Source organism: Pectinophora gossypiella, chromosome 12 (assembly GCF_024362695.1).
Source record: "Pectinophora gossypiella chromosome 12, ilPecGoss1.1, whole genome shotgun sequence".
In the NCBI taxonomy this organism is placed as follows: Eukaryota; Metazoa; Arthropoda; class Insecta; order Lepidoptera; family Gelechiidae; genus Pectinophora; species Pectinophora gossypiella.
Window position 1 is genome coordinate 9,570,986 of NC_065415.1, and position 26,014 is coordinate 9,596,999.

The window sequence follows — 26,014 nt, forward strand, 5'->3', positions numbered from 1 at the left end:
CGGATGAAAAAATGAGGTATACTTACCTACAACAAGACCCAGCGCAAACTGGCCACCTACCGCAGCCATTGTGGTTGTCGCGCGCTACCGCCACATTTGTAACAGCGACAGAAGCGCGCGATGCCGCCGTTGTTCGGACGCTGCCCCATTTTATAGCCCACTCTCTGTTGCGGGGTCTTATGGTAAGTAAAAATAAAAGTAAGAAACAAGAATAGCATGACAATTAGCGGTTAATCGCGGGGGGTGGGGACGCATTTCATGTTTCTCTTTACGAATCGGTAACAAAACCTGTTTTGTAAACACTTCCGTGTTTGCTTACTCCGGCCAAATATTTAGTTCATGCCATCTGAGGGATCTACAATAAATCACGTCAAAATAAAACTCTGCTTACGTTAATAGGGATTACAAGCTCTACGTACGTAAGATAATAATAACAAAGGATTATAATGATTCTACTTGAGTATTCTAAACTCATCGATGACGTGCGAGTTCCTCGTACATCATGTATGACGTAGTGAAAATAAGGGGAAGATGTAAATAACCGTGTGTTGTGCTTGGCAGGTGACGGCGGCGGGCAAGGCAGTGCTTGTGACTGGGTGCGACAATGTGCTGGGCAACGCACTGGCGCGGAGACTGGACGACCTGGGGTACCACGTGTTCGCCGGCTTCCAGAACAAGGCTGGAAACATTGACGCCGACATGCTCAAGGAAGATTGTTCCGGAAGACTGCACACTCTCCAGCTTGACATTACTTCTGAAACTCAGGTAAAATATCCTTTAGTTATTCTTAAATTAGGTTTTAAACCGGTATCAAAGTAGGAAGATTACAATTGATATTTTATTTAAATTTATTATAAACGATACCCCGAAATCAAATCTGTGAAAGTTTTTAAAATAATATTATTTAAAATTGAAACGCTTTCCAAGAAATACCTTAATAAGTTAGAAATAGATTGAGCCAAATCACAAACACAAAAGACGAATAAAGTGGGCCATTACCTATTTAATCATAAAAGTGACTAGGCATAAAGCTTTGAAAATTAAAAACCTACATGTACCGCTCGCAGCTAACATCAATTCTTAGATGTACCTCCGCTAAATTAATTCTGGTTGGTAACGAAAAAGAAAATGTAAAGATTCGTAGCGGCCGACGTGGGCGGCCGTGACGCTGGCTGTACGAGCCTCAAAGCCCGTTTCATTTCGCTGCACATTTTATTTACAGAGCCCTTTGTTCTTTCGTTTTTCTCATTATGTACTCACTTATCAAATTTTTCATTCCGTCTTATAATCATAACTCATGTTCAAGGGTCAACGAACGCAGCTCCCATCGGATCGAGCAATAATTATTGCTGTGCAGAGAAATCGACAATGATAATTTGTCACTTTTCTGTTATAAACTTTTGTTAAGATTAATTGCCAAAATTTCAGAGGACCGAACAGCCTCGAGGCTTAGGGTGTCGAGTGGAATTCTTTCAAAGTTACGACGTTAATTGAGTTTGTTATCATTTTGTCTCAGTTCATCTGCAATTTAGTAAGGTATTCTATTTTCGGCGTTGTTTTGATGTAGGTAGTGGTTTCGTCGGTTAAAATATTAACTAGGCTCCGCCGCAAGCATGAATGAGAGTAGCCGAGCTTTAGAACGCGCCCCGCCCTCGCCTCGTAGTTCTGGAAAGCACCGCGATAATAACTTTTTTATTACCGTCAACTCTGCTGTTATTGTAAGTAATATAAGTTTAGATGAACAAGTTTAGATCTTCTTAAAATAACTTCTGCAATTCCAAGTTATGCATTGGTTTCTTTGAATTTTATATTGAAGTCTAAAAAACATTACTGCGTAGTATTTTTGTAAATTGCGTGGGCTTGCAGTGCACCGAATGTCATCGTATCTATTTGTATACGACAATATATGTCTTTGTCTTTTCAAGATTCTTTCCAGTATACTTATAAATAAAGAACACAAAGGCTCTTTCAAAATGTAATATGACACATGAACATTGACTCTCATACCAATTCACCTGAAATGTTTTTTTACTAAGTTAATTCGTTTCATATTATTTCTCAAACAAAAATCAACGGCAATATTTCGATTCAGTCATATTTAATGTGTTAACAAGTTCAATATTAGTTAACTGTTTATCAATCTATATATCTGTATACACACACAATAACATTTCCAATTTATTTATTTTATTAAACAAATTAAAATGTATACCGGTTCCCTCTATCGTACTCTATCGGTTTGTTCTAGAATCTACGAGTGAGTACTGCTTACGTAATTGAACATTTCGGTTTCAGATTCTGTCGGCGTCTCTGTACATCGTAGACCACCTACCAGAGGGCGCTCAGGGGCTGTGGGCGGTCGTCAACTGCGAGTCTTGGTGCGCGCTTGGGGAACTTGAATGGGTACCCTTCTCCGTCATTCGCCGCGCCATGGAAGTGAACCTTTTGGGTTAGTATGCTACGCGGCTACGAATTGCTACGACGCTGCTACGATAGCGAACCTAGTATTTTATATTGCTACTAGATGGCGCTATGCGTGAGTGTTTCTAAGCAGTTATTACCAGTATATTATCATAAACAATATTATCGCCCCCACTGTAATATATATAGCTATTGTTTTTGTAAGCTAAGCTATGTCAGAGCAGGATTCGCACCACAGAATGAAAAAGGTCAATTAAAATTTTGCGCTGATAAAATATAGGTGTTCGTTCCATAAAGCAAACCGGGGAAGGCGTAGTCAAACCTCCTCTAACCAATTAACCAACCAACCAATTAACCAATTAATTAACCAACTGTATCCATATTGTATCCTAGCGGCCTGATATTGTCACCGAGCGATAGTACTTACCGGGTTGTATAGATTGTTATCGATAGAAAAGTAAAATACAAAAGGAGTCTACATAATATATACAGCGAAAATAAATAGAAAAAGAAATTGAGAAAGTCTCGCGATTAAATATATAACATTTTATATATTTGAATATTTAGTCCTGAGACAATTTATTAACGGACGAATGAAGATTACAACATTAATGTACTTAACTTGTTTAAAAATTTAAACATGTGAGTTTTAATTATAAATGTTTCTTGTGATTGTTTGCCGACTGAACTTGTGTGATTTTGAGCCCGGGTGACGGGTCGACAAATAATTGTTTCATTGAGTGTTAGCCTTGGCACCAGTTTAATTAGATACTTGTAACTTCCAAATTCACTCTAAAATTCAATTATCTTGCTAGCAGGATCGCTCTAGTATCAACATGTACCCCAATTAAGTAGGCGTGTTGGTAATCCTGGGCCTGGCAACAGTGAAACAGTAAAAATAAAATATTTTCATATTTGGCATGATATATTCCTCATATAACACGTGTTATACATCAAAGCGAAATATAACATGCCCAAAAGTTGATGTTTGACTCCCGTAAGCTACTCCAAACAAAGTCTTATCCGTAATACCTTTATCTTATCCACTCCGCCTGACCCGTTGTTCATGAATAAAAAAAGAAAGACAAATAGGTTTTCAGAAAATGTTCTGTTCATCATGTCACATCAAAGAAAAAAAAATCTCGAACAATAAATTAAATAAAAAGAAGTAATTTCAAGGGAAAGGTCAGGGCCAAGGAGATTGCCAGCAAAATTAATTTAATATTTGAATTTTTACCAGTTCATTTCACGCTTCGCTCGACTCAAGTTACACTAAACAAGCGTTATTAATAGATATTCAGCATGGGTGCTCAATTCATCTTGCGATGGATGTACCTCTGACTTGCCCAATTGGGAATATAGTCATGAGCAAAATGTTATTTACTTAAATATATTCTTGTATTTACACCATCAGCATTTGGACGAATAAATTCCACGCTGACCCATTTGATATGAGCGATTATAGACTTATTAACTTTATTTTAACTTTTGTTCTGTCAAATCATGATGGATAGAAGCTACGAAATAGTCTGTAGTATATTCATAAAATTCATCAAGCATTTCCCGATCCATCATCAGAAAGAAGCTATTTATTTTACTTTGAACGACTAATGCCACCTCTGAGGGAATCGGACAGAGAAACCAACAAACCATTAATTTAAGTGAGTAGAGTCGTAACCTTTATAACGACACTTTCGGGAGTTGGTATAATATTCATTGCCTCAAATAATCTTTATTTTAGCAGAGCCATTTTTTATATTGCAAACAGAACACAATATAATTTCATGACTATAATTAACAATTGTGCTAGCCAGAACACGTGGATTTTAAAATTCACGCATTTCTGACCATACTGTTTGATTTAAAAACTTCTGTATCATTGGTAATGTAATACAAAGTTTATCTACACTAAAGCTGCTGTAGTCGGAAACATAAAATCGGAGCAGCTCCACGCAATGTAATCAACTAAGTAATACTGAGTAATTGTTTGCTCGAGGCTAGCCCTAATCAAAGGTCTCAGAGGTTCAGGAGGCTTGAATCTTCTAGCCCTTATTTAATAATGTTTGGCTATGTTACAAATTAAGACAAGCCCTGCCTTGCAGGCTAAAATAACTTTTTAGCCTATTAAACCTTTTAGTCTTCGAGGCTAGCTTATATTCACAATTCTCAGTTCTTCCTAGTCTATGACTGCTTACAACTAGACTAAAAATCATTTTTACCCTCCGTAGGTCCGTCTCGCCTAGTGCAAGTGATGCTGCCGCTAGTGCGAAGGGCGCGAGGCCGCATTGTGTTGACGTCATCGATCTTGACCCACGTGGCGGCGCCGGTCCGCGGTGTGCATGCTGCTTCGCTTGCTGCGCTCGACGCGCTCGCCGCCTGTCTCCGTCGCGAGCTCAAACCTCGCGGTGTTGATGTGGTAAGTTTACTATCAAGGCTTTCATTTTACTTCTGACGCGCTAATGTCATTGATCGTGTAACACTTGGCGGCGGCGGTCCGGAGAGTGCACGCTGCTTCGTTTGCTGCGCTCGACGAGTTCTATATCTGCCTCTCTGTGTTGATGTAGTAAGTTGACTACCACTTACTTCGGTTAGATTCCTCTGTTAAACAATATTTGTAGCGTAATTTTACGGCCACAGCGGCAGGCGATAGTAAACTCCTGCTATAGACAGTTTTTAGCTACAGTAGTGACGTGATCCCGTAAGACGTCCGTAATCACCAAACCAAAACCTTAAGTCACCAGAAGATTGAATAAAGGCGTTTTACGATATTTCGTGTCATGAGGTCCCCATTATTCTTTGTATAACACAAATATAGAAAATAAATATCCATTTACCTAAGTGGCAGAAACTGGCCAAACAAAAACCTTTTAAAAATGAGACATACTTAAATGCACAATAGCAATTTAGTTAAGCTTTTAGGCCGAGGTAGTTTTAATTAAAATCCGCTCGATGGCCTCCGGTTTTGGTCGTAATAAATGCATAACAATTTAGGTTGACGGCCACCGACGACGCAGCCATTCGGACTGATGTTCATCCATTGTTTTGGTACATTTAATGATAGTCAATTTACTGTTTTGCATATTTCATAAATCACACAATATTGTTTAGTAAATCATGCATAAATCGCTATTGGATGCCGAATAATAATATCAAAAGATTTTTATGTAAGTAATGTTTATCTAACATTGAAATACCGAATTCATGTTTTGTTTCTGAATGTTTATATATTAATATTATTGGTCATGGGAAACAGTTAATATAACCTGCATCGGGCTGGAATTATAAATTTAATTGTATTCATATCTAATCGTGTTATCCTAAATATGAAACAGAATTTCAGAGCTAATACTAGACTCGGGTAGGTCACGCAACTAACAGGGATAGCTTTGAGGAATGTTAAGAGCCAAGCCAGACCGTCTCTTAGCGATCTCCCGGCATTTTCCACAGATCTGTTATATTTCATTATTTAAGGTATTATAGTTGTATACCGCTCTTTCCACAGAGTTATTTCTTGTTTGTCAAGTATCAAAAAATCTATGGAATAATTTTAGAAGGAAGAAATTCGAGGAAAATCCGGCTGCTTTTGTGATTTCTCGGAAGTTCGTTTCGGTAGATATTATATCATATTCTGTATGACGAATACAATTGTGTTAATCGTGACACGTGTAGAAAGTATATACGTTGCTACCTTGGTAGGTAAGAGTTTCCGTAGAAATCAATGGATTTTAATTGTAGATGGTGACGGAGAGCGAATCAACGGAACACTGAGTCTTCGTTTATAATAAATAACCTGCTCACTAGACGTACTTTTATTTTAATTTTATGTTTATTACGATATCAAATGTAGACAAACTCGCAGGCGATAGCTAATATATAATATTGTTTTGAATATCAAAATTAGTATGACAGGAATCTTCTTCAATTCACATTATCGTGCTGCCAATCAACCTTAATTGACTTAGAATTGACTTTAAATTAGGACGACTGAGGTACATATACTTGTACGTGTTGTACGGTCACGAGCATTAATATGTATACACTTTAGTACCATGTCACATTAACTTTTTTGACTCACTAAATGTTAAATATGTTAGTGCGACAGAGTCCTAAAGTGGGTATATTATATTGCTCATGACTGTACAAAGTAATTTCATATGAAACGCTGCACTTGGAACAGGTTATATCAGTTACAAGGTAACGCTAGTAGTATCAATACTGTAGTAAATGGATTACGAGTACTCACACTTGGCAAGTGTACTGGGCTTACATCCCTGAACCACAAAATGTAAATTACATCGGATCAAATCAATGCATGCCGATACGCTTGCGATGGTGTAAATTTAACTCATTTGTGAGCCGTAATGCGGTCGCTAAATCAGGTCTGTCAGTCTGTATATATTGAAATACAAATTACGATCGTACATAATTTGTATTTAAATGCCAGGTATTTCTTGTTAATGTTGTGTAGGTTGTTTTATACAAACTGTACAAAGTGATCCACAGTTATTTTAGTGGTACACATGTACACAGCACAGCGTATTTGTTCTTATGAATTACCAGTAATGAAAAGGCAAGTGAAAACTCATATTAATTCTTGTTTGTCAAGTATCAAAAAATCTATTAATCTACGGTCGTTAGATGTGTTTGAAAGGCAAGTCAAGCAGCACTTTCTCAACTCTCTCTCCTCTTCTTTATAACGTCTTCTTCCTCTTCTCCATCTTTTTCTTACGTTTCCTTTTTTCCATAATAATATAACTAATTATAATATTTATATATTATTATCTTCATTTCTCAAGTCTTTATTAACTTAATTTCTATAGCTCAAGGTCGCCTGGAAGAGATTGCTACTTTGGCAATAAGGCCGCTACTATCTAACTGATTACAATTGTTTATTTTTAATATTTATTATAAGTTCAATAAATAGTTTTTGTATTGTATTGTAAGTATTAATCTAATTTCTAACTGATAAATTTTTCTTCGTTCAGTTTTTTTTTTGGTTTCTTCCCGGGCATGTCGTAAAAACCGACAGAGGGATTGTGTCCTCTAACATGATGGACTAATGTTATGGGCGATAGGCTGATCCCTTATCACCATAAGGTTCATCATATCCATCTTTGGACTTCGTATCAACAGTGGCTGCAAGTTGTCTTTGATTACTTGTGGCTCTGCCCACCCCATTAGGGATTACGGGCGTGAGTTTATGTATGTATGTATGTTTATTTTTGGACGCGACTTATTGTAGTTTGCCGCAAATGGCAGTAACTATTTGGCCGGAGTGTCCTCCAGTGTAAGTAATGCCAAGACGTGGTGCTAATACACTAGTACTAATTGGCAACTTAACAGTTTTCAGATAATAATTTTATATCTCTTAAAATATTTTATTTTCTCGAAAAAGCTTTATGTAATAGAAAAAAAACGTATTGTTTTTCTTTAATATCACCAAAACGTTGCTCATGTGACGTTTTGGCCAGTGACGTCACCTTTCAATAAACAAAGAAACTGTCAAACAGTATTACTCGAAACCTGACATATTTTTTGTTTATTTTGTGATATTTGACGTCACACGAAGCTCAATCAAGTTCGCCTGTGTTTCGAGTCTTGTAATACACAGATAAAAAAATCGCATTCTTATTTTGTAAAAATAAAATATTTAAAAATTATCGTAAAAAACAACTAATAGATAATTATCGTCAAATGATAAACTACCATATCCGTCATATTTTATATTTTATTGTTCATCATCGCGTCCAAGCCGTGTCCGGCGACGGCGACTCCTAAATGTCTATCCCAGGTCGTTTTTATGATAGGCTCTAATGTGGCTAGCAAAACCGTACTTCGATTTGAAGATTCGGCCACATGGCGCACAGAATAACTGGCCAGCAGAATTAAACGTATAGTCGTAGTAGGGCTTCTGTCGAGTCTTCCATATTTGGCGTTTTACGTCAAGATCTTCTAAACGTTTCTTTTCGTACAGGTCCACGTTTTTGTGAACAGTATAACGCCATTCCGGTCTACGACGAGCTCGCTCCTCCCGGACATGACGGGATAATGCTGGGGGGATGTTGATTGTTACAACTGTCAAATAGCCAAATGGTAGATTGAAACCCGAAGACTAATTAGGTACTCTCTAGGAACAGACTTAAAGTGCTTATCGCGATGTAACCGAAACCTGCGTTGGCAAAAAGCTAGAAGTACCCAGTTCGTTACAACCGGTGGTCCACTCGAGAAATAAGTTTATCTCGTTTGCTGGAAACCTCTTACCTGCTGACAGGCCGCGCTCGTCAATATAAACGACAACAACTTCCACTTCGGGGAATAAAACAGCAAATTCTCGTGTGCTATTCTTAGAATAGTCACCCAAAAACTCAATATATTTGTTATAAGTACATCATACTTTGTAACACCGCGCTGAGCGACGTCTTTCTTTTTTCTATGACATTCATTGATTTTTTTAAAGAACATCTAGGGCCCAGTGTCGAGGTTTTTCTTGCAGCTTGTTTTCCCCGGCTATACAGGTTATGAGAAGCTGCAATAGTTTTAGGCGGATGAGACGTTCGTTATGTAAAAAAATGACGATTTAAAGTGTAACTATGTTACCTACTGAATAAAGATATTTTTGAATTTCAATACAGCAACAAAGGAATAGATGACTGGATCAAATATAAATTATACTCGTCATAGTATTATTCTCGGTGGGTTTATTAATAACAGAACAGAAAAATGAACTTGTTTCTACATTATTTATGTAAAGACGAAGTAGCTTTCGCAAGGTGATTTTAATCTTTTAGCGCTAATCCTTAAGTACTTGTACCTTAAGCGAGAATTTTCTTTCAGATTCGACGAACTAATTGAATAGTCATAAACATACGGAGCGCATCGTAACGAAAACTTTGAGGTATGATTCAGACCATGATTCTGAGTTGATATCAAGTGGAATTTTCCGTTGCAAAAGTATGGAACTGAAAATTATAAAAAAGCACTCAAATTTTCATGAATTTCCTGACAGGCAATTCGACTTGATATGAACTCAGAATCATGGTCCGAATCATCCCCTTCAGTATTCGTTACGGTGTCACTAACACGCATACCTACTTGTATGTACTTGTACGGGGTATGAGTGACATCGTAACGAATACTGAGAGGGATGACTCGGCTCATTATTCTGAGCTAATATCAAGTGGAATTTTGCATCGCTAAAGTATAGAATTGAAAATAATTATAAAAAACACAAAACAATCATGAATTTGGCGACGGAAAATTCCACTTGATGTTAACTCAGAAACATGGTCTGAATCATACCCCTTAGTATTCGTTACGATGCCGCTAACATCCTGTATAATAATTAAGGTAAGTAATAATGAGTTTCATTGTGAATTGCCTAATTGGTGGATGTAATGCTGAAAGCAGATTAAAAATCTTCCGCAACGTATTTTCTGTCACAATTTTCAGTTTTATATGAAACTATCTATTGCCCGCGGCTTCGCTCGCGTTGAATTTGGAATAACACGTCTCCCCTTTCCAAATGTACCAATTTTTAGCTTCCTACCTTAAAAGCTGCGAAAAGTACCATATAAAATTTCACCCTTTTTTTAATTCATAATAATTCATTTATTCGCCTTAAAAATGGTAGGTACAGTTTGCAGATGGTCAGCATTTAGCATTAGGTCAACATTTTTAGTTATGAAAATTATAACATGCAAATAATAATGACAAGAAGATATAGGATCTTTGAAAGAGTTAGGGGTAGGTTTCCAAATAAACAAAACGATGCACGATTTTTTGTTACTCACAAATAGTCCGCATACCATTTTTTATCTTTCTACCTTGAAAATTGCTTGATTCTCCATACAAACTTCCACCCTCCATTTTAGAGAAGTGGGAGGTTAGAAAGAGACAAACAGTACTTCAAAAACCTCCACTTAAAAATCACGTCTATTCGTCACTCCGTAAACGGCCTCCGTGGTTCAGTGGTTGAGCGTTGTGCTCACGATCCGGAGGTCCCGGGTTCGAATCCCGGTGGGGACAAATCACAAAAATCACTTTGTGATCCCTAGTTTGGTTAGGACATTACAGGCTGATCACCTGATTGTCCCAAAAGTAAGATGATCCGTGCTTCGGAACTTACTGATGTAAGTACGTAGTCGTTACATGAGTCATGTCAGGGGCCTATGGCGTCTCAATAATAACCCTGACACCAGGATTGATGAGGTTGGTAATCCGACTCACAACCCACACGATAGAAGAAGAAGTCACTCCATATTGCCGTGAACGTAGGACAAGGAAGAATTTCTTATAGATTATAATGTTACCTATAGATTATAATGTTTAAATATGTTTGTATTATTAGTTTGAAGAATTTGGCGCGTAACGTCACTACATTAATCATGATCATCATCTCTCGTAATCATTATTACCGCTGGAGGTCCGTGTGATGATTGTTCTATGGTCATTACGATCCATTTAATTTTAAACCATAGATTTAGGATTTAATTTATGTATCTTATAGTCTATATATATTGTTTGGACCCTTTCAACGAAAACAACCCGCTGAAATACAGGCATAATATTTTTTATAAAAACCAACAGTATATCTACGCTATGTCTCCTTGCACACGGTTTCCCTCTTATCCAACTAAAATATACTTTTCACGTGCACTCGGGGAATATAACCACATTTTGACCTTACTGTGTGCATTTGCATCACTCTATCTTTATTTACTATGTCATCCGATATATTACACTATGTATGTATACACTATAAGTTCAGCTTACATCCACATATACACTATAGTTTTCAGCTTATGAGACGTCTATAAACGGTTGAGGGGTATATAAGTATCTTTTTTTTCCGGAAAACAATTTCCTTTGAATCCAAAAAAAAAGCAGGAAAATTACGCATTGAAAACATTTACATTCGAATAGAATTATTTTTTTATTACGATGTTTTTTCCATGTGATTTCTATTTCTAGTCAATTTCAGGAAGTAATTATATATGATGTAGAGTAATATAATGTAATTTTTATTTCTAGGTGGTGGTAGCTGCCGGCGAGTACACGACGGGCAGTGCGTGGTTGTCTGAGGAGAAGCTGCTGGAGCAGGCTCGCGACATGTGGAAGAGACTCAGCGATGAGCAGAAGGGCGCCTACGGAGAGGACTACTTCGAAACTGCCCTGCGCAGCCTTGAGAAGTACACTAAGAACGCTGTAAGTACAACCCTACATAATAATCACAGCAAGATACTCTAAAGTACTGTACGTAATTAGCATGTGCGACATACAAAAAATTACGGATTTGTCAGGCCACGTGGCGCTGTCCAGTGCTGCCCGAGGGCAGACTCGGTTAAACGAATTTAACCTCCTAATTTAGTGAATTTCAGACATATGTTTGTTTTTGGGTAAAAAATTATGACCCTTGTCATACAGGCTTATCACATCACGCTTATTAGTGCAAGCAATGAAATAGGTAATTATCACTTAATAGACAGCGCTATCTTTTTTTTTGGGGAACAATCGTGGAAAATCCCTCATTGACACTAATACTCACGGAGGTGGCGTCCGATGAAACTGCCCTAAAAAGCGAATCAGTTTAACAGTTTTCATTGAAGACATAAGAGTTCGTCAGTTCGGCAGCGACGAAGTTGTTTTTAGAGAACCGCTTACCTACAGCACTAACATAAGTAAGTAAGTAGTCTATATAGAATAGATATATTAGGGCACTCTTACAGGAAGTGGATACTTATGTCAGAAATTACATAAACCCATAGTAATGATAATTAATCACAACATAACTAGCAACATTTAATACAACGTTCAACTATTGAATCCCTCATAAATGTTCACTTCAAATCTACTTACTTGAATATAATAAAAATAAGAACATGAAAGGTTACCTATCTTATCCTATTTAACCTATCTGATTAAAAATATATAAACTACAATTTATTAATAAATCTGGTTCATCGAACTTTGGTAGTCTGTAGGTGATGCTGCTTATCACCATGGACCTCGTAGCGTAAGCTTATAGGCTTGAACAAATGAAGAAGGAAAAGAAAATATTTCTACAATGCTACTTCCACTAGGAAAAGAACAATATAAATCGGATATTTCTATCTTACTGCGGTATATTCTTGTGGGGAGCAGAATTTATAGAAGGTCAGGCACATTTTAAAAATTTTAGAGCGCGCAGGTAGCTGAAAATACCTATGTCATCCTTTGTCACTTGTGGTTTTATTATGTATTATATAATTAGAACTCGGTTTATATTCACGATAAGGCTGCTAACGTCGCCATTGTTATGTATCATATCTGTACCCCAAATGCGGCCGCAAATATAATTTTCGAAAAGGATGTACTATCCTCTCTTTGAGCGATCAATGGGCTGTTAAGATGTCACTAGTTCTTGTAAGAATATCAGGAGTAAGATTTTTTTATTTGATGATTTGTCCCTGTCCACCCTGATGGGTACGAGCGTGCATGAATGCAGCTTTCTACAGAAACGTGTTCCATTTTCGAATGTCACTTTCAATCTGTGAAGACGGCCGGTCACAACTCTTGACAAGACCCAATCTATTATTAAAAATGCCTTGACCCGTAAGGCCTTAGACAACCAGAAGAAGATTGTCTAAGGCCTTACGGGATTATATTATAGGCCTTATAGTATTGTAAGAAACTAGATGATAAAAACTTGCTTTCATTTCTTATTCTACGTCCTTGTACGAGTATTTTTCGTATTTGGAAAGTTAAGTCGCTAGCTAAAAATTAAATTTTATTAAGAAAATACAATACAAGACAATACAATAAAATTATATTTTCATAATATTTTAGTCACTATAATTTTCTTTAATTGGTGTAAAATTAAAATTATACGTAAATTATACGCACTTTCACTAAAATATAAAGTTTTCGAGTTGTTTTAAATAATAATAGGTTTGAGAATCTGGAGGTGGCAGGCTGTAGATTAGAGTATTAACACGCATTGTTTGTTTTAAGAAGCGAACACACATGCCTACGCTTAAGACTAAGCTACACTAAGCTTAGTAGACGGCTTTATTTTCTTTGGCTATGTTTGTATGGGTCACATCTGTACATCTTCGACAAGATAGCGGTTTCATGAATATCGGTTAAATTTTCTGTTCAAGACCGTCGAGCGTCTGTAACAGCTCGCTCGGTTACTTGGGTAAATATGTTGTGCTTCAAATTTGAATTTCACTTTGTTGTAGCAGTAAGTCTATATTTTGTTACACTATTGTTTATGTAACGTTACACGTTTATGTGTTATGATTTTGGACATCACACTCTATAATTTATGTCGATCATTTTCCGGACCTATCATTCATTTTTAGGGTTTTATCTCACTAGGGCACCATAGTTCGACTACCAGCGGAAAATTATTTAGGATTCGGTTGACAATGAATTGATTACGTAACCAGAGGTACCCTTTATACAACTACATACAAAACTGACGCCACCCACATAATCTATGTAGGAGTAGGTAAGTGTGTACATACAACTTTAGTATTCTTGTCGATACTCTCATAATACATAATAATACCTCTACAGCCTATATACGTCTCATTAATGGATACAAATTTTCCCTCGATCATCATGTAATGATTAGTGGAAACACTCAAGACACGAGTCTTTGTAATCTTGTTTGGGGCCCATAGAATTTATTTTTGAAGATTTTTTTCACCGTTTAATATGCGACATCAATATCAATCCATATTTGAATTCGAAAACAAAGTCAGAGATAAAAGACCCCCGTTGAATTTGGTATTGCGACCTCCAAATGTAAGGGAATCCGTGATAACCCCTATTCGGAGAACGCGTGACTTACGCGGTTCGAATCCCGACTGGGGCTTTACTCGTTGACTTTATATACACGTTTGTATTCATGTTTCGACAATAGATAATTATGATATCACGTGTTCCCGGTTTATGTCAATAGGATCGACCCTTATTACATGGGACTTGAACATAACTGGTACATACTATAACCACGAAATGAAATGAAATGAACTGGTACATCTACAAAAACATGATGCTATTTTGTATTAAATATAAGGCGCATTGTACTTTGTAGGGCCATTACCGCTTTATAATGCCTGCATTTATTTTAAGGATGTTCGCGCAATATTGCATAAAATGAAGAAAAACGGGAGAGCCCTTTGTCTAACGGTAGAACCTTCCGCAGCACAACTTTTAATGAAACTAAGTTTTGTATCATAGCTAGAAAGCTAGCACATAACATTGAAAATCATACCTGTAATTTTTGTTGAGCCGAATATAGACGATGTTCTAGTAACTAGTCAGATAACATGACTGTCTTCATAGTCTATTATCGAAATTGATGTTGTGTGTACCTATTCAAACGGCTTGTGTTGTGACCCTGTGTCATATTGAACCAAAAATATATAATGTAAAATCAATATTTGTTCTACGTAACTTGAAAGAATCTAAAAAACTAAATATACTTATAAAAAAATCGATTGAACTTTGTTTTTGTTGTCAAATACTTATAAACACACGTCTGAATATAAGTACCTCAAGTTTTACATTTTTTGACGTAAGTAATGAATATGTTAACATTTGGATTCAAATTGATAGAGTGGTTCCTATATAAGTACGATTCATGGTAAATTGTGGTAAAGCTTATTAGCTTTATGTTCCATAAGTGGCTTCATCTTGTGAGCCATTAGATGGTGGTATACACGGTTTGAAATCAAATTTATACGCTAACTCTGTTAGGAACTGTACCTTAAAAGGGCGAGTCACGCAAAAAGTAATTGGAATAAATATAAAAAGGTGAACATTTAACACAAAAATGAAAAAGTATTGGAAATTAATTTACAGCGTTCGTAATTTACAATTCTATTACACAACGAGGGACAAAGGTCAATTCTGTCCAATAAAAACGCGTCACGCCTGTATGGGGCCGTGAGGGGGTAGGCAGATATATTGTGTATATAGTACCCATTCCTGGCTAACTATATTTAAGTCCTGACTTCCATGTAAAGGAAAATAAATCCTTTACTTACATAAATATTTATTTATTTCTCTTCAGTCTATATTGTGATAATAAAACAAATGTTGTTCACAAAATGGGTATTCATATTCACTATAAAGTTTATCACATACTTACCTACACGGTAGCTTTGAAAATCAAAATGAAAATCGGTTTTGCTTAACGCGATAGCAAAGGACGTGATTACAGAGTCACGTATGTACCTATGTATTAATTATTTTAATATTATACTTAAATATATAAGTACGTAGAAGTACTTATACTTACGTATGTCTCGCATTAAAAGGCAGACATATAATAGAATTCTATAGCGACTTAAATTATTTAGTTATGGCTCAATTGTTCAGTTAAGTTATTATATACCTCTATATGTATTTACCCCAACAGGAAATACGCGTAATATTATGTATATTTGTACTAGTTTGGGAGTTACGCAATATTTCCTACATATAGTAATAAGAGTGTTATATATTCATAATGTGTGGATTAATTTTAAAACGTAATTAATTATGAAAGTTACATAAAGTAAGTACTGCAGGTATTTACCCTTCCATCATCTCCCTAGCTTTATCCCGTTTAACACAGGGTCCGCTTACCTAACCTGAAAGTATGACGGGTCCAGTTTTGTATAGATGCGAATGCTTGTCTGATCTTCCAACCCGTGAAGGGAAAACCAGCCCAATACAGGTTAGGTCACATACCTCCGAAAATGCATTTCTTGGGAATGTGGGTTCCCCATGATGTTTTCCTTCACCGCTGAGCATGTAATAATTATTTACTTATTTATGTATTATGTACCCTTTACCAAGCAATAGTTCTACGCAGTACTAAAGAACATGAAAGCAGTATGGTTTTGTTCCATTTCGCCACGGTTCGTCGATATGCCAAATTGGAGATGTCCTTAGAAAAGGTTTACTACGATCTACTTTGAACCGGCGTGCGTGTATGAAGCGATTGATGAATGTGGAGGAAGCAAGAGAAGTGTGTCAGGATCGAAGTAAATGGAATTATATAGTCTCTGCTTACCCCGGTGGGAAATAGGCGTGAGTTTATGTATGTATATATGTCGTCGATATGCCATCACGGAGAGTCAAAGTGTACTCTCGCGCTTGATCAACTCGTGCCGGCGCCTAATTTCTCCTCATTACTTTATTTCAACTCGCGCACAAGACTTGCATAATTTTCCATTCTTATTAGCACCACGGCAGTATGTTTCAAGGTATTTTAAATGTATTCGAGATATTTTTAGAATCTTATAAATATCTTATTCGTATTCTTTATTTCGAGAGCTTAATTACTAAGCGACGCCAAAGAAGGGAGACAAAAAATATTTAAGCGAAACTCGTGGGAAGTTTACTACTTACTTACGGAATCAAGTCCTTTATGAGCAGACATAATTGGGAATATACTTTGTTTGTCCTTTGAGATTAGAATTAAAATTTAATCTTCTCGTGTATGTTCCGGACAGCTTGTATTAACGTGGGCAGTAAATAAATACAGGTTCTGTTTTACAAACTTTTAATAAAGGTTAGACAGTGCTTGTTTGCTTATACGATTCACGAATACGGAAAAGATATTCACGGAAGTGATAGTCCTCAACGCTCCCCATTTGTCCAATCAAGTAGTTAATGCCAGTTAGTTCACGTACATCACACCCATAATCCGTAATGGAGTGGGCAGAGCTACAAGTAATCAAAGACAACTTGCAACCACTATTGATACGAAGTCCTAAGATGGATATGATACGTGTCAAATTTACTTTAATTCAAGTAAAAAAAAATATATTTCAAGGAAAAAACAACAAATTAGGAGATCCTGTAAATATTTGTCTCATAAATATTTGGTGAGCAAAAGTTATGATTAGGTTATTTTACTACGTAAAACTTCAAGGCTAACCAAACTTAATATTTTTGTAAATTATTTCTTACTTTATCCACCAAAACTAAAGATAGCGTGGGTTGAGTTTACAAGTTCTACTATTTAGAAGTAAAAGGGTTTGACTATTTAAAAATAATAGTTACGTACTGCAGGTTGATACTCTCAAAGCCTCTATTACTAATCACTGAGCATAGATTAATATTTATTCAAAGCACAAAACGTAGCGTTATTATAGGTGTTACGCGGCGTAGCAACGACGTAGCAAATTTATAAAAACGCAAAGTTACTTCTAAGTGCATTGATCGATTGAAAGTATAACCATGTGTATTTGTCTATACAGGACGCTGACCTGACGGCGGTGACTCGTTCGCTGAGCGACGGCGTGACGCGCACCTTCCCTCTAAGCCGCTACACCCCGGTTTCCCCGCGTGAGAAGCTCAAGTCGATCCTGGCTGAGCATATGCCGCGCTCCCTCTATGAAGGATTGTACGTCGACTAAACTGTACCTGTTCCAGCTACACAGACCAGTTTGCGCCAATATAAAACTATTAAATACGAAAAATATCATGAAACTAGGAACCTTTATTTAAAACAATGGATGGGCTATCAAATTCACTTCGAATTTTCAAGTCAAATAATTTCTCAAGTATATTTACAACTAGCTCCATTCTCTACAAGTTTCATGATATTACGGATGCAAATGCTTAAAATGTAAGACAACCTTTTTATGTCCTCACTAATCGAGCGCAAGACGGACGCGAAAAGAAAGATAAGATCTGTTGTAGACAGTCAGGGAGACAGGGAGGATTTTATCCCACTAAAAATAAATGTCTCTAACGTGTTCCAATTGCGCAAACTTCGGTCTGAATTTCAGTGTAAAAATAACCCATTCTTTGTACGCTGAATAATAAGGTCGCCCTTCGTCAGCACCCCTATCATCCGACAAGGGTTGAAGTTCAAGAACGTACTAGAATGTCTGTTAAATGACAAATACGGCTCAAAATATTAGGACATCGTGCAATTACCTAATGTAATTACACCGTCGATCCACACTAGGTGTATTTATCAAATTAAGTAATGAAGTCACCATTGTTTGACAAATGAGACCTCGAGCCCTAAACCCACATAAGTTACGTAAGCTTTTAAGTTGGAGCAACTTTAGCGATCATTTAGGCGGCCGCCCCCACTTGAACACGTTCGTGGGCGCTTCGTTAGTGAAAAACTTTCCCTTCGACCGCATATGCGGGGAACTACTGATAGGGTAACTTACTCCTTTGTGCCTAGACTTCGGTCCACGGTTCGCCGCCGCTTTGGCTAACTAAAATCCTAACTAGAAGCTTAACCGTCATCAAAAATTATCAAGATGTGCGATAATAAGAAGCCGGGCTGCTGTTGGTGACGGCTCTTAATTAGCAGAAAGACTTATCGCTACTCTTTGTGTAGCAAGGTCTATACTAATAGGTTAATAGTGCAGCCGCGAGGTTGTGGTTTATAGTTCATTAATTAGCCAACATTCTCCGATCCTTAGCAAACATAGAGCCAACTGTGTCTATACATTCTCGTACATCTAGATTCACACTAATTATCGGTTCTCCATCAAATCTGTCAGTTGCATGTGCTCTGATTCATTTTCGCATTTAATTAACTTTTTTGTGATCGGACACCCGATTTATGAATCACAAATCATTTCTTTTTTTGTTGTATAAATTCAACATTTACTTTTTAGATTTCTAATTGATTCTGAATATGTTTAAGTAGATAGGTAACTATTTGTAACCTGTAGTAGAACTTTTATTTCAATGTTGACTATTTTTATTTGTATTGAACGCTTGTTAATATGCTGTGTACAAAATAAATGTCTATGTAATTTATGTATTTTAAAATAGCGACCCAAGTTTCCGAAGCAGGTGTGTTATATTAAAAATGCAGCAAGTACTTAGCCATCCGACCAATACTTGCTGCATTTTTTAAATGCATTTAAAGTTTAAAGTGCGACAGTCCACTCATTTGAATGTCGTTAGTTAGTTTACTAGCGTGTGGATATTTTGAAACATATGTCTTTTCTAATAAAGTTGAAAAATAAATTATGGTTTTACTTGTACTGTTTCCAACATCCTTTGTTCGTGGAACAGAATTCAATCAAGTACGTTGATCCTATAACACGCGAGCGTTTACGTGCTTTATCCATTGGTAGTTTCGATGTGACATAAAATTGAATATGGTTTCCAAAATGTCGCCAAACTGCCTACTTGGAGCGCGGTACGGCCGACTTATCGTTCTTCCGCCGTCTGCCTGCTGTTGACCTACTTTGGTTCACTTGCAATACCAGATAGTCGTATAACAAAGTTGATAATACATATAGGTAACAGTTCCGAAGTTTGTCTACTGCAATTTGATACCAGGCGCTATATTAAACTAAGCTAATTAGTCATGAAATATGCGCTAGAACAGCAGCAAAAGATTTATCAGAATTAAATAGGAGATTTTAGTATTTTCTTTTTAATATGAATCTTCTTTTGAAATATTATCCATAAGCAGTTTTTGTAAGTTCTCAAGCAGTAAACAGTCTTACACAAAAGAAAGATATTGGGGATAAGTCAGAAGCCAAAGAGTCTTGATTGACAGGTAATTACTGTAAGTATCAATAACACCTTTTGTTGCGAACCTAATGAATGAAACCTAATATACACCCACACAGTCTAAATGCGTAAATGGATTATATCATATGTAAGCACCTACCTATATGATAACGGAAATTTATTACCTTGTAAGCGGAAGTGACATACTTTTGCAACATAAAACATGGAAATGGCCACTCGAAGCGATTACGGTAAACATTTTGTTACATCTTGTCAATTTTGTGGCATGATATTATTTTGTATTCATACTTTAGGAGATGGTTCTTTTTCTGTGCTATAATAAATTGCGAAAACCTGCATAGAATAGCATCACGCCTGTTTTCCCCATAGAGGTAGGCAGAGGTGTATAGTGTGTATAGTGTATAGGTGTATTCCGACTCCTAGCTATGCTAGGTACGAAACTACTAATATAATGTATGTTGTTAATATGAAAAGTAGTATGTATATTGTATATTTATAATTAACTCAGTTTCATGATTAACAACCCATTCTGTAGTCTGTATGGTAGAGAATACATTTCAGTTTCTAAAAGTATTTTTATTGTAGTACACAATAACAATGCGACCTTCGATTCAAATAAAACTTTGGCTCGACAACATTTGCAGTTTCGTGACTACGATGAAATATTCACAACACACGGATTCACTTGTCTGCACTGAAAAAACTTTCCCCGGGCCGAAGCACTTTACTACTTCACTGTATTTGTTTTTGGATTTCCGCAGCTGTGAACAACAGAGTCAGTTTCATATTCTAAGGGAATTTTTGATTGATTACTCTAACTCTCGTACCTATGACCTTTGGCCTGGTATTCCACAGGCCAACAATAAGGTGCTCCTAATTGCCTCGACAATGGAACGCCGGGTAATCTGGAACATTTCGGCGTTTTAAGAAACTCATTTACCGGGCTAAACTTTAGCGCAGAAGAAAATTGTGCCTAAAAATACGACCTTCAATACACAATACAATAGGTACTATAAGACACAATAGTCTTAATTGCACACAGGGAGATAAAAAATTAAGTTACAAAATGTGTTAGTTGTTAAGCAGTAATCGTTTCTACATGATAAAATCGTATAAAAGTACAGCCACTAAACTACATAATATAGCTATCAATCGGTCGTCTTTATATAAATTATGCAGAGAAGAAAAACACGTCTTTTGTAAGCAGTTTAGTAACCACACGTCGCTGAACCTCTCGACGTGACGACAATGTGTAACGGGCTATAAACTCTACCAGTTAGCTAATTTAATATCTCCCTACTGCACACCTAAATACAGAGTGAAAATATTAACTCGCATTATACTTTATTAAGCGCACATAAAAAGCCGTTTGTTAGGGCGCACCCAACCTTTAAACTTTGCTAATAAACTCTGACGTCACGGTTTGAGGTTTGCGTACTTTGGAAAGGAGACATCACTGTCTAGACAGCAAAAGGAACGAAGATAAATAGCTTTTACAGTCTCCTGACGACTTGTCTATGATCTATACAAACACACATTAGTTTAAAAGCAAGGTATTCCATTTTACATCCACCGGCAAGTAAACAAATCGTAAAAGTCTCTCGCAAAATGTAGAATTGGGTCCCAATTAAAATCTTTACAAACCGACCAATCCATGGCGTATTGGTATTATCTGCGCAGAAGAAACAATAGTGGATGAAAGGGCCTGCTTTTAGGAATGTAGATAGAATAGTGATGAAAAAAAACGCTAAGTATTTCGTTAATTAGGTATCGGTTTCCGATAGAACAGGCTGTGCCTGCGGCGAGGGCACAAATTGCGCCGCGTCAGGTCGTCAGAGGGTTGTGGAGTAATGTGCCCGCGGGAGCCGGGGTCAGTCGGCGACCTCAACCTACATACCTGCACAAAGGTCATGCTGCAACACCGAACACTGCACGAGTGTCTGATTACATTTTACATCTGTGTATTTTGTATACAGCGAAACATACTATGTTATTATTTCGCGCGTCAGACAAATTAAACGGCTCTAAACCGTAATTAATTTTGAAAAGGTCACCTTCATTAATTCCGAAGATACACTTTTAATGATATGATTTTAATACATTACATTTATTAGAATATAAATCCATTTTCTTGTGTAAGAATGAATAATTGCTTGCTAATTTTGTACCAATCAGAGACTTATATTCAATCTGATTTATTCAGGCTCACGGGCGATTGCATCTGTCTAACGATGAAAATTCTTCAAGAAGATTAAATTCTTCAACGAGCGAACTTCAAATTGAGAATTCGCAAACCAGTTTTACTGGTTTCACGTAATACTTAAATATTCATAAAATATATACGTAAACTCAAGAGCTATGAGATACGAGATAGGTACACAGATATTTCTAAAGGCCTTGTAATCCAATGTGACGGAGTTTGATAAATCCTTAAAGCCGTATTATAATGTTACAAAGCTTCCTATGTACACCCAACCTCTGCCCAACTTAATAAAGTATATAAAAGAGAAAATTTTCCTTAAAAACAACTGAAGAAGACTTGTTAAAAGAATATTGTACGTACTCCATTGAAAATAATCTTTTGTTATTGTTACATATAATATATTACACGGAGTTTAATAACAAGTTATTTAGTATGTGTAATAAGGAGTATTACAAGCTCGGTTGTATTATAATGTTGTCAATAAAGAAGAGTATAAATACGACGTATTTCTGATCATAAAAATAAAGTATAATAAAAAGAAAAGTGCTACTAGACACGTTTTACCGCAAGTTTCCTGCTTTCTGTCGCCGTCCTTCCGCCACTCATCCATTCTACTGTCACTGAAAAATATCCACTAATTGCATGCCGGCTATATTCTCATTTAACCACCACCATAGAGGATAAGTCACAACATTGAACACACTGCTATTTACTCATTTAAAATTAACCAATACAAGCTATTCTAACTTCCCGTCTTCTAAGTTGACGTTATTCTAAAGTTTACCAGTATAAACATAAATTCTCAACAGCGGCTTATAATTTATGAAAAGATCTAGCTACTTCCAAGTCCATTTCCTAAATTGAAACGTTTTCAGAATTGCAAAATAGAGGACATTTATTTACGCTTGCAGAGCGCACTAATGGGTCTATCGATAAATCGTCAATGTATGGACAAAAGCTGTAGAGTTATATTCCATGGTCGTTGGTCGTGTTCACGAATAGCTGAGGTAGGAAGACGTAAAACATTGATTTAAATTCTCGTTTTATATTTAACCCCAGAGCATAGTAGAACAATATGTCCCTAATTTGATTTGTTAAGGATAAGAGCCATAATATATAAAGAAGCAATTTACCATTCTTATTACATTACTACACGAACAGGTACAAATAAATCCATCCTTATAATATACAGGGTATTAGTGACGTTGTAACGAATACTGAGGGGGATGATTCAGACCATGATTCTGAGTTAATATCAAGTGGAATTTACGGTGAATAAACATGAAAATTTAAATGTTTTTAAAATTATTTTCAGGGCCATACTTTTAGACGGAAAATTCCACTTTATATCAACTCAAAATCATGATCTGAATCAGCCTTCAAAGTTTTCGTTACGATGTCACTAGCACCCTGTACACGCCAACTCAATTTCCCTGAATAACTTGTTTACCTGAAATACGCTAGAAAATTGGGGTAAATATCCTTATTAGTAACACTTACTCCTTTTTACCTGCGACCTTGAGTGACTCCTACGTGTCCTCCCGGGAAAATATTTCTCAGCCCGTATTGCAGATGCGTCGTTACGGTTCGCTTCGCTTCAATAATGCACGCGTTAATTCTGTCGTGTGGTGTTGCTCACTCTACGCGAGGAATACATATAAACGGTATGATAACTAATGAAGCCACATACATCAAATCAGATAGGTAATATATTATTTTATTCCATGCATGGTTTGGAAGGGAACAAAAGGGAGATTTATTTCTAGTTACTTAATTAGGTACCACAGAACAGAAACGATCATTCAATACAATAATTTGCTTCAAACAAACAGTGACATTCTCTTTCCTCGCTGCTGATTATGTTTAAGATGACTCCCAGCGATCGTGTGATGTGGGCCAATACCCTTCACGTGGCATTAGTAGATCAAGAGGCAGCCTACTTCAAACGGCGCTCTCGTTAGAGGTCGTTGCTTCTATACCAAAGTGTTTATCAGACCCGAGTCGCAGAACTGATAAAAGGATTTAAAAGTTATTTTCAGCTTTTTGCTTTAATAGGTTTTCGTACAAAAAAGTTCCAACTGTTCTAGGCGTTATTTATAGAACTCTCCGACTTTCGAAAAAAAGCTTTGATGGTAGGTATGTATAATTTTGTGTAAAAATACGCACTACCAACAAAGGCTATCCGTTTATTGGCTTATTGTTTTACAATAGTTTAAACTGTGAAAATTATAATCTTTGAAGGAAATATTGCATAAAACGAGACTCTTATGAGTTGTTCCATACTTGAGGCCTTGGCGTAGCACGCATATCTTTGCTACGCTGCGTAGCTGCTACGTAAGTTCAGTGTGTTCCTGTCTACGAGGCCCGTCTAAGTCAAGTACGATTTTCAATTTGGTTAGAAGAAACATAATAATAGTTGTCACACCATTCACGCCGTGAATATATCAGTGGTAGATTTCACAAACAAGGCCATGGCGTGACTTTTTAATGAAGCTGGTAGAGTTTCAGATTGATGCACAAACCGGAATCTGAACATGACTTGAATAACAGATGTAAGCTAAAAAGTTTTTATTGGCAGCTTGGGAAATCTGTTCCTGTTGCTGAATAAACAGCGTGAAGACTAACTTTGGTGTCGGTAAAACATTTTGTACGTTTAGAATCAGAATAGAGAGGACGGGCGGGCTAGACAGATGACCTAACTTTAGATTAATAAATGGCATGCATTGTATACAATGGATCATTCTGTATCTGCCTAAAACTCTTCGACTATTATACCCGTAACTGTTATGTATATATTTACAATATTACATACCTAATAAATATAAAGGTATATGGCACACAGGACACATAATTGGTGCAAAAAATTAAGCAAAACCGTTATTATATTAATAAAAGTACTTAATATAAATACATTTCCTGCTAAATTGATGCTATCCCAGGATATACGGCGAATCGAGTTAAAAAAATATGTATTTTCAACCTAATTACAAAGATAGGATTAGTGTATAAATAAGTATATAATAAAGAATAATGTTACTAATTAATTTCCGCAACTAATTTCATTTACTGGCGTAACATAATAGGCTTCTTAACCCGCCGCCACGAACGTAATAAAGCGCAAACATTATGGCAACCATCGCTTATCCCGTTTAGGTACAGTAATCGCATATAAATTGGTTCTGCTTGAATCGCGCATACCTTCTCGCTTAGGATAACCTCAATTTACCACGAAGATAACGGCCTCCGTGGGCGTTGGACTCCCGATACGGAGTCCCCGGGTTCGAATCCCGGTGCGGACATATCACAAAAATCACTTTGTCATCCTTAGTTTGGTTAGGACATTACAGGCTGATCACCTGATTGTCCGAAAGTAAGATGACCCATGCTTCGGAAGGCACGTTAAGCCGTTGACCCGGTTACTACTTTCTGATGTAAGTATGTAGTCGTTACATAAGCCATGTCAGGGGCCTTTGGCGGCTCAGTAATAACCCTGACACCAGGTTTGATGAGATTGGTATTCCACCCCACAACCTACACGATAAAAAGAAGAAGAACCACGAAGATAAGATAATGACCTAGCTTCGTACCTTGAGGACTAAAGAAAGATAATGACCTAGCTTCGTACCTTGAGGACTAAAGATACAAGTCTTGGCAGAAAAGCATTGTCTGGATAAACGTGTTGACAGCATCGTCATCATCATCATCATCAATTTAAGAGCCACGCTCTTGTCGGTGTAGCATTTCACCATACTACTTTTTAGGGAAAAATTAGGGCAGTGGTTTCCCTCTTGCCTCTTGACAGCATCGTAACATATTAAAATTTGTTATCGGAAATGAATTACAATGGGAATAGGCATATACAACAACTTTTCTTCACCATAATTGGAA

The 26,014-nt window shown here is 36.7% G+C and overlaps 1 protein-coding gene and 1 long non-coding RNA gene across 2 annotated transcripts in view; one reads left to right on the forward strand and one right to left on the reverse strand.

The window, feature by feature from the left end:
• The window catches only part of LOC126371288 (D-beta-hydroxybutyrate dehydrogenase, mitochondrial), a 41,553-nt gene extending 22,776 nt beyond the window's left edge, over positions 1-18,777 (forward strand). Inside the window, exons 4-8 of the mRNA XM_050016587.1 lie at positions 562-765; positions 2,296-2,449; positions 4,650-4,837; positions 11,452-11,625; positions 17,664-18,777. Coding sequence (XP_049872544.1) covers positions 562-765; positions 2,296-2,449; positions 4,650-4,837; positions 11,452-11,625; positions 17,664-17,822 — 879 coding nt within the window. The 3' untranslated portion in view covers positions 17,823-18,777. The remainder of the gene's footprint in view (positions 1-561; positions 766-2,295; positions 2,450-4,649; positions 4,838-11,451; positions 11,626-17,663) is intronic.
• Positions 18,778-20,533: 1,756 nt separating this feature from the next.
• LOC126371404 (uncharacterized) lies at positions 20,534-23,706 on the reverse strand. Its single transcript, XR_007567035.1, has 3 exons — positions 23,627-23,706; positions 22,691-22,746; positions 20,534-20,684 (listed from the first exon to the last, which is right to left on the reverse strand). It is a non-coding gene; the product is annotated as an uncharacterized LOC126371404 (long non-coding RNA).
• Between the last annotated feature and the right edge of the window lie 2,308 nt (positions 23,707-26,014).